Source organism: Castanea sativa, chromosome 12 (assembly GCF_040712315.1).
Source record: "Castanea sativa cultivar Marrone di Chiusa Pesio chromosome 12, ASM4071231v1".
Taxonomy (NCBI): domain Eukaryota; kingdom Viridiplantae; phylum Streptophyta; class Magnoliopsida; order Fagales; family Fagaceae; genus Castanea; species Castanea sativa.
In genome coordinates, this window is record NC_134024.1 from 7,609,112 (window position 1) to 7,619,271 (window position 10,160).

General features: G+C 34.3%; 1 protein-coding gene across 1 annotated transcript; it reads right to left on the reverse strand.

Annotated features, from left to right (window-relative positions):
* Positions 1 to 4,810: 4,810 nt before the first annotated feature.
* On the reverse strand, positions 4,811 to 9,144 carry LOC142619434 (putative pectinesterase/pectinesterase inhibitor 34). The gene is made up of 3 exons (XM_075792533.1): positions 8,053 to 9,144; positions 7,221 to 7,357; positions 4,811 to 5,750 (listed from the first exon to the last, which is right to left on the reverse strand). The coding sequence occupies exons 1-3, from the start codon at positions 9,030 to 9,032 to the stop codon at positions 5,053 to 5,055; spliced, it is 1,815 nt and encodes a 604-aa protein (XP_075648648.1). The 5' UTR covers positions 9,033 to 9,144; the 3' UTR covers positions 4,811 to 5,052.
* Positions 9,145 to 10,160: the final 1,016 nt, after the last annotated feature.

The window sequence follows — 10,160 nt, forward strand, 5'->3', positions numbered from 1 at the left end:
CTCTTCTGTTTTGAGGGAAGGGAATTGATTTTGGAAGCTTGTAAGGTTTGAGGCTTTGGTGGACATTCAAAGCAGGTTGTGCTTACTGGAGCTAGAAGAGGAGGGCAGGCACATGTGGATCAGTGGGAAAGTCTACTTGTGCAGAAGCCTAGAACAACATTATAACTAAGCTCCCAGAGGTTAATTGGTGGAGAGGCTCCTGTGTGGTTGGAAATTCTTAATAGTTTATCAATTAAAATTAAGTAGTTGTAATGGTGGTGTTTCTGTGGAAGTGGAACCTTAAATGTGTATTTTGTAGAGTTGTAGACACAGCAGAAAATAAAGAACACTTGTTAAAAAACCAGTTCCAGAAGAAGGGTCAAGGAAGATGAAGGCAGAGCAAAACACAAAAAGTAAGAAAGCACCCTCTTTTTTTTGTTGCTAAACGTAATGTAAGCTTTTGTTAATGAATAATACCATAGCCACGTACTATTTTACAACATTTTTACAAAATTTTGATGTGGCTGACCTCTTATTAGTTTTCATCTAAGCCCACCATTAAGAATAATGTTAGAGAGGCAAAGAGTTTTACAAAATTTTGTATAAACTGCTGACAGCCAGGATTCGAACTTGGGGGCCAAAACTTAAAACAATTTAAAAATAAAATAAAATAAAAACTAACATCTATTTCATATTCAAAAAAATACTACATATAAATCACATAAAAAAAAATATTACATATAAAATAAGTGTTTTTTAAACATTTGATATTATAAAAATGTTAACGAAGTATAACATATAAAATAAGTGTTTCTTAAACATTTCAACACATTTATCAAAATAGAACTTGATGCTATTTTAGAGGAGATCCAAATATATAAGTGCAAATCTTAATTTTTCAAATTACATATATACTAGTTAGTTTTTTTATTTTTTATTGGGTGGCTATTAAGACCAAAATTTAAAATTTCAACATATATATATATACACACACATACTAGCTTTTGGGGGGGGGGGGGGGGGGTGGCCCTCTTGTTGGTCCGTCCCTGACGTGATAAACGGTTATTGATAAATGAAAAAGTGGTATTAATAGTGAGCCTAGATGAAAACTAATAAGAGGTTGGTCATATCAACATTTTATAAAAATGTTGTAAAATAGTTTGTGGCTATAGCATTGCTTTACCATTAATATCACTTTTTCATTTATCAATAATCACTTGTTTTATCAATAGTTTGTAAATTTTTTTTATAAAATAGTTGGTATCTTTAGCATTATTCTTAGTTAATCTATGGTTTAGTCCCACACTATAAATAACCTGATTGGACTTTTTAACCAGAATGGAATTGGACCTTGATATCTGGAAGACTTTTCACATAGGCCCATTAAGTGCTAAAATTTATGATTTAAGCCCTTGTCTTATACCAATGTGAAACAATAATATTCCTATAGCATCCAAAGCTGATATATTGTATGTGTGGTGATTATTTGATTAGAAGTCCAAGCTGAAGTCTATTATTGCATCGGTCACCTCTGGGCCAATGAAGCGATAAGAGTACAAAAAAATTGAAGCGATAAGAGTACAAACTACAAAGTACAAACACTTTCTGAGACAAGGCCATATGCCATTGCAGTGACACATTTGGCACAGAAATGGTCTAGTCTGTTTGGATGAACTTACTGTCCAATTTATTTGAGATTTGACAAAACACACTCTACGTCTATGTGGTCCTTGACATGCTTGCTAATCAAAATAGCTGGGCACATGCAAATGTTGAAAATATTTGACCAAAGATAAAAATTCTAAAAATGAAAAGCCTCTCTCTCTGATAAAATTAAACCTTAAAAAGTTAAAACTAGCAAATTTTGTTGACGAAAAAACCATAGAAATAAAAGATTGCAAAATAAAAATTTAATAACCTGATGAGTCTCTACAAATTGTATGGTATTAAGTTGTGAGTTTCAGACTGCAGGTTTCCAAAAGAGTTTCATTTTGGGTTTTCATCAATGATAAGTTCTGATGAAGGTGAAAGCGTCACTGAACTATGTGATATGCGATGATAGTGTGATGGCTTCATTTCATAATTTGATGGGGCTGCAGATTAATGCGATGTGGATTTGTTGCTGAAACATGGGGTTTTTAGCATATTTGGGTTACATTTCTCCATTTTTTTTTTCAAAGGATAGGGTCTACATGCAAAACTTTATTAGACAAGGCTCTATGATTGCACTTGTTGGTACACACTAATACACTATATGATTGAACTGGAGTGGCCCTATTTTATCTAATCCTAATCAGATTATCCCATCATAGATAATATATTAGTGGTCCTTGCTTGCTTTATATGAAAGCAGTTCTATTCTATTCCAATTGGCCTGTACTAAAAGATGGACATGGATGGTGATCTTTTGTGTTTGATAGGATAGAATCGTGGTTTCTATTTTGGATGAATTGATAACATACCTAGCACCAAACTTTTCAAAGGAAAACTTTTTCTTTTTACAAGTTTGAAAAAGAGTCTTCATACGCAACAGCCTAATTGTGTAAGTGTTTTATGTTGGGTTTAAGAAGCAATGAGAGGCTTAAAAGAAAAGTTTTTATGTTTCTCTTAAGGGACACAGTGCAAAACAGAAGGATGATGTATCCTCTACATTGCTTACATTTTATTTACAATTACATTCTTTCATGAATTTATTTAGATGTCTGCCTGTTTGGTAATGTGTCATTAAATCCCACTTTTTTGAAGTATAATTTTTTTCAACAATAATTATAGTTTCAGGATAGGTGACACAACTCGTCTATATGTTACAAGTTATGATCCCACATGAACCCACCACTTTTTCTCTCCTACTTACAACTTGTTTCGTGGATGAGTTGTGGTAAAAATTATGTGACTTCTTGTGGCACTAGACTTTTTATTTTTTTCCCAAAGTACAGCTTTTAACAAGGGTATTCCATGCTTTTTTTTTTTTTTTGGTGAATATTGATGTGCCTCTAGAGTTTTTGTTTTTGTTTTTTAATATTAGAAAAAAAAACTAAGCTGTTTATTCCCACGCTAGTTTGATAACCACCATTAGAAAAGTTCAACTTGATTTTTCTTCAAATTACCGCTTCCTAGTTTTCCTCCTGGTTGAAGAAAGCACCCAAGAGATAAATAACAAATGACTCTATTTTTCCTTATATCATTTTCATTGAATTATATTAAGCTACTATATTATCACAAACTTGTAACCCATAAAATATATTAGGATATGCTATAAATACGTAGCCCATGATTTATGAAAAAACATGAGCTATCTTGCTTTTAGAGCATAATGTACTCTTTTACTTTTAGGGTTTTTATTTTTTTATTTTTACTGTGGACATGAACCATTTAGTCAAACTACATTAATGATCTGCTTTATCTCTCTGCATCTTTTTATTTTTCCTCAATACAAAACATACATCATCAAAATGTTGCCTGCATTATGCAACAAAATCAAATCAATGGTAGTACCTTCATTAATACAACAGTTTTTGTGAAACTTTTTGGGCTTAATATTTTGGAGTGGAGTAGGTTGTAGTTGGTAGAAGAAGAGTGCATTCAAAGCATAATTATTCATATCCAGACCCAGAAGAAAGGGTACATGGTCATGGATTATGAATCAAATTTTTGTAGAGCCATCAGCCATGTGATAATTTGGTGTTTTCATTGAATCATTTGCAGCTTGACTGGACGTATTGATATTGCTATCCCACCACAGCAAGAAGTGCTACCTTTAATTCCAATTCCTGCCTAACTCTGATTTAAAGGAACAGCTAGATGGCCAAACTATGGCATTGTCTTTACACGAATGGAATACATGAAAACAAAAGTTGTTGCACCTTGTAACTGTTGACAATGCTGACTTAGAGAGAGTAGAGACACTATGCAAGTTGTCCAATCCGACAAATAGGATTTCACTGCAGATCGGTGGATTGAAGAAAAGTTATTATGATTGACATTTTCATTTTTTTTTTTTAAGTACGGAAACAAGGGCTAAAGTCATTATTCCAATTCAATGAAACAAAATTACAATAATATGAACCCCATTATTGTCACTTTTATGGACCACCAATTCACAATCAAGAAGTTGTATGAATTATTTCTCCTCCTCCATCTTAGCAACAGTGTATGGAATTATTTATCTTTCAAATGTTTCTTATAGTTTTTCTATTTCACATGTAGGTAGGAATGGTAATCAAATAGCTCACTTGTTAGCAAAATATACTCAAGGTGTTGAGCAATTTGTTACTTGGATCGAGGAGAATCCTTATTTCTTAAAACATGTTCTCTTAGCTGATGTAATTTCTTTTTATTCATGTTAATGAATTTTCAATTTTTTATATAAAAAAAAGTTGTAAAATAAGAGATTTGGTGAAATATTTTATCATAGAATAAAAGATCTGTTGAAATCTTTTTTCTTGCACTTAAAAGAATTTGTGTATCTCATTTTCCATGGTTGAATTTTCTTTAGAACACAGAGCCACATCTTGGGTTGGTCCTAACGCCTAAATCTCCTGCATGGGCCCCCATAAAATATTGGGCTGAATTCAATGCAATTGAAACTCACCTTTGATGACCAAAAATGTGGGCCAACATCCACCGACACCATTGAATTGAATTAAATTAAAGTAAATCTCAACCCCACAATCGAAAAGTGAAACAAACCCGCAAAGACCGCAAGACACGAGTGCCCAAAGTCAATTCACAAAATCGCATTATTGCCCTTGTACCATCACTTCACACTCTCTAAAAAAACATAGAATCCCATGCACACATTATTTGATAAATTTAACCGACACAAAGAAAAAAACAAAGTCTCATAGTTTAAGACAAAATCTATTAAGCCATTGAATAAACTGTAGCTTCTATTACATCTTTGAATTAAACCAACAGAAGTGACAGAGAAAAACAATGACAAATTCTAATAATTATTCCAATATATATATAAAATAAAAATCAGAAACTTATTTATATTTCATACAATTGCAAATTATAAATAATACCAACTATGCCAACATTATATCAACTATATGTTAAACTATAAATTAATTAGTCTGATAGCCCAGCAACAAATGCTACCCCAGTAGATGGTAACCATGATGAACCATAAATAAACTGTGCCACAGTGAACCTGCTAGCCTCCACCGTTGATGTAATAACTCTGTACCCTGGCCATGTAACACGTTGCCCTACCGCTGCACCTGGACCAAAATTCATGTATTCGCCATAATAGAGTGAATTCACAGGAGATGTTGCATTCCACTCTAGCCAACCTCGTGGGTGTACATGATTATCAATGTAGGATAACATGTACACAACCCTAGAGTACATCTTCCATGGACGGCCTAGATACGTTGGGAAGCTTCCTATGGATGGTCTGAGATCCGAGTCGGGGAGGATTCGGCATTTGTGGATTGAAATGCCTGTGTTTTGATTTGGGTCTTTTCGATTTTGGGCAGTGATTGTGTTCTTCTGTGAGGGCATTGGCTTGCGAGCATAGAGGCTGCAGTTTTGGAACACTACGGCTGCATTTCCAAATATGAAATCTACGGTGCCATAGACATCACATTCTCGAAAGAATTGACGATTGGAGTGCACGTAGAGTGTGTCTTGGTACCCAATTATGTTGCACCTATAGACCACGCTGTGGTCCGCACCAACTCGGAGTGCCACGGCTTGGTGATTGCCTGGTCCAGCTGAATTCTCAAATGTCATGTCTCGTGCAATAAAACCTGCTCCTGTTGCCGCTGCAAGATAGGAGTCCAAAATACACAACAATAAATACGATTGATACTATTTAAATAAAATAATAAATAAATATTTATGATTATTAGTGTGACAATTTATTAGTAGATCTAACATTACTCTTACACAAATAATACTACTAAGCTAATAATAAACATCACTCTAATGATATTATTAAGCTAATAATAAAATTTACTGACAAAATTGTACTGTAGCAAATAAGTTATGAAAAATTTCCCTGTCTTAAACTTTTTTTATTACAAAGTAGAAAATGGACGGTTGGGTAGAATAGTATGATTGGCTTGTAAGTCCTGCCGATATACTGACAAGAATATACGTAACAATCATGTAGGTACCCGTGACCCACCGCTAATAAAAAAGTGATTCTCTTTCTTTAAATTCTATCCACCAGTTCAAGCTAGGGACAATGTTGTCCATTCAATGCATTCATATTTTATGATTAAGATTAAGACTAAACATGATTTGATGTGAGAACTGAGAAAATTAAAATTGCTTAATTTACGGTTGGTCATGCACTGAAAACGAAAACATTCCATTCTATTAAAATAAAAATAAAAATAAATTAAAGATCCTGTTAATCTTAAAATTTTGATACCATTAAAGCAGGAATATAAAAAAGGGTTTTACTCAGGTTCGCTTCAAAGAATACATTACTAATTTCTCTTAAGAAGTTTTTTATATAAAAAAAGATGAAATAATTACTATTTTTTTGACCCTTTTTTTAATTTTCTATAAAGTATGTATTTTTAAAAATAAATAATTAACGTGTGTCTTAATAGTAATAAAAAATTATCAAAAAATAAAATTAATTTTTTTTTATAAAATAAAAAAAAATCTTAAATTCATATAAAAATTCTAAAGCATTTGAAGATTCATTTCAGAACCTGTAGCTTTCATGCTCAGTGCACTGACTGAAGTAGAGATACAAACACTGACCGACATTTGTGATATTGACTGGTTATTACAAGTTTCATTAACCAATTTTACGTGACATTTTGATTCACGCAAACCCATGTTATTTTTTGTTTTTGTTTTTAACCTTCATTTAGTATATACATAGAGATTCCTTCAAACCAAAACTAATGGTAAAATAGTTTCTCAAAAAAAAAAAAAAAAAAAAAACTAATGGTAAAATAACAGTGACACTCATAATAGAAGAAGACAGTAATTATGATTAAAAAAAAGTTTTTTTTTTAACGAGAAAAAAACAAGTTGAAGTGGATATTAATTTGGAGGGTAATTTGGTCTAAAATGGTACTATTTGGATAATATATAGGAATCTAGTAGGGCATGAAAGGGTAAAACATGACAAGCAAACCACGTGCAACATCGCATCGTGCATGGGTATGTCTGGCCCATAGGTTTTTTAGTGAAAAACCAAAATATATTATGACTTATGAGTGAAAATTAAACTACCAAACAAGGTTCAAAGATTAAAAATTTGAGTTTACCGAATGATGCCGTGTGAAATGTCGTCATGCGATCGGCAACACTTTTGGAACCCGAAATGACCGTTATGCCCTTCCCATCGCCTATAAACATCAAGTTCTTCTTCTTCCTTCCCACCTTCAAGTTATTCTCTTCATACCTATTAAAAATATATATATACAAAAACACTTTTTAATTCCCTTGTTTGCTAAATTAAAACAAAAAAAAAAAAGAGAGAGAAAGAGAAACATTCAAATTTCACAAAAAACATTGTCTCGGATTTAAATTGAAATTATGAAATTATTAGTAGAAAAATACCAATGTTGAGGGAAATCGTCATAAATTTATCATACCTAACACGTAAGTTTTTTTTTTTTTTTTTTAATACTAAAAGGAAATTTTTCATTAATTTTAAATTTAGACAATATTCTAAAATTTAAATTATAATGCTTTCATTCAAACCTGTACTCGACATGATACGAGACTAACACCTTATCACTTTTTAGGCCATGTGTTCTGTTTGCACCGGGTCTAATGTACAACACCCTCAATGCCTAATGTACATTCACATGACTAAAGTTTGAATGATTATTGAGGTGAAGTCAATGAACCAATCACTGACCAAAAAAGAATGTCAAAAAAGCTTTAAGGGTTTTTTTTTTTCCCCCACAGAACTAACAGTGAAACCACCAACCCTTAAAATAAAACTAAAGTTACCAAACTAATTAAAGACTTAAAAAGTTGTAACAAAAAAAAATAAAATATATATATATATAGGTTTGCCTATTTGCTTTTTCTTCCTCTAAAAAGTAATAATATTAATTAAAAAAATAATTACTATTAAAGTGAAATTACCTTCCTGCCCTCACGTAAATAATTGTTCGCCGATTACTATTCTCAGGCGCATGTTTAATCGCCTCGGTTATTGTCTTGTACGTACCATTCCCATTCTTGGACACAACAATATCGGCCTGAATCGCCGATACCGGTAAACTCAATAACTCTCTCTCTTTTCGGCTCAACCATCTCGGCAAACTATCGGCATTCTCACCCGAAATATCGGATTCGAATCCCAACAATCTTCGCCTGTTCTGTATCGGAACTCCGCCGAACTCGTCACTCTCGCTCGCGCTAAATATCGCGAGACAGTTGCTGACCAGCTCCGACAAGTCCTTCAGCCTATTCGAAATCTGGTCCTTGACCGACCCGGTAAGGTCCGAGAACCCGTCCGTACACGTGTCCTGGTTCGTCAGCGCGGCGCTGAGCCACGTCAGCACGTCTTGTGTGGAGGCGGGGGCGGCGGAGGAAGGAGAGGGGGAGGGAGAGACCGAGAAGAGGGCGCGTGCGAGCGCGTCGATGGAGTCGTCGAGGAGCTCGATGCAGTCGTCGTAGGCGGCGCGTACGCGCGTGTCCATTTGGACGTAGCTGATCTCGGAGGCGACGTAGAGCGCCTTGCTGAAGTGCTGAAGCGTCATGTTGAACGAAATGTGGACCAGGTCCTTCTCCGACGCGGTGAGCGAACCCGGAAACTCCATCAGCGAGTTCACGCACAGAGCCGGGTACAAGGTCTTGCTGCAAGCTTGCGAAATCGCCCGGGTCGGTTTGTGAACCTGGGACCCGATTGTACCCGACCCGTTTCTGAGGAGGAGCAGCGTGGCAGACACGGCGGAGGCGATGATTAGAGTGACTGCTAATAAGGAGAGGAGGATTATCTTCTTCTTTTTTCCTCCGCCCCGGAGATTGGCGGTTGTTGCCTTCGTGGCATCTTCTGATTGGTTTAGGTACCGCGACGAGCCTCCCGGGTCCGACCCGACTCCGAGCCTTTCAAAACCCATGGTTTTTTTTTTTTTTATTGTTTTGTTTTGTTCTCTTCTGTTTTGGCGGTGGTTTATTGTGAAAGTATATGAGTGTGACTTTTTTTTTTTTTTATAGCTGAAATATGAGTGTGAGTTATGAGTGTGTTGATGAGTTTATATAGAGAATGGAAGAAGAGGTGTAGAATTGGTTGTTGTGAAGTCCATGTCTAATAGGGCGTGAGCTGTCAGCTACTTCTAAGGGTGCCCACTGACAGAGAACATGTAGATGTGTTTAGTAATTGCATGGAAAGTTCTAACCAGTAACAGTAGGGGGACAAAAATGATTGTGTTTACGTATGGAATTGTATATATTTTTTTGTATTAATTAAGTATTTATGATAATTGTGTTTGCTTATGCATTTAGAGCCATTTGGGAACAACAAGTGAGGAAATATTCGGAAAAACAGTCTCTATTGAGATTAGAAACGATAATTATTGAATACTCTTAGAGTATCATAAATACGTATTTTTCCCTTTCATCTAATTGTTGATCTTATTAAATAAATTTATGGTAGGATTCACAATTCATGTGAGAAGAGGAAATACACATTTATAGTACTCTCGGAGTATTCAATATTTTTCCGACTAGAACAGTAAAAGACAACATAGCTTTCTTGGCTAAACTGGTGCATAACATTACCTTGTCTTTTAATTTGAGATGAAGAATGGCTCATAAGTGAACTAACAATAGATATGATTATATTCTAACGAGTGATTTCATAAACCTAAAGGCATGCTACTTTAATTTCAGAACAATGTAGATTACAGATTCTTATGTTCCATTTTTATATTATATGCTCCAATTATAAATTAATAAGGGGAATAAATGTTTTTGTGAGAATTTGTTTTTGGAAAAGTGAGTGTACGCGTGTGATTCTCTTAACTATCAAGCTAAGTGACATTTTTTTAGTCTTGTTGGATTTTGTATGTACTTTTTTTTTTTTGTTGATGAAGTATGTGCTTTTTTCTGTTATTAGTGGACTGTATTTCATATAAAGTATTCTGTAATTGGAGACTGCACGAAGTTAGGGACTGTATAATTGTACCTTTCCGGACGTGGATGTTGACAAGTAATTCTTGTACCATATCAAAATGCACAATTTTGGT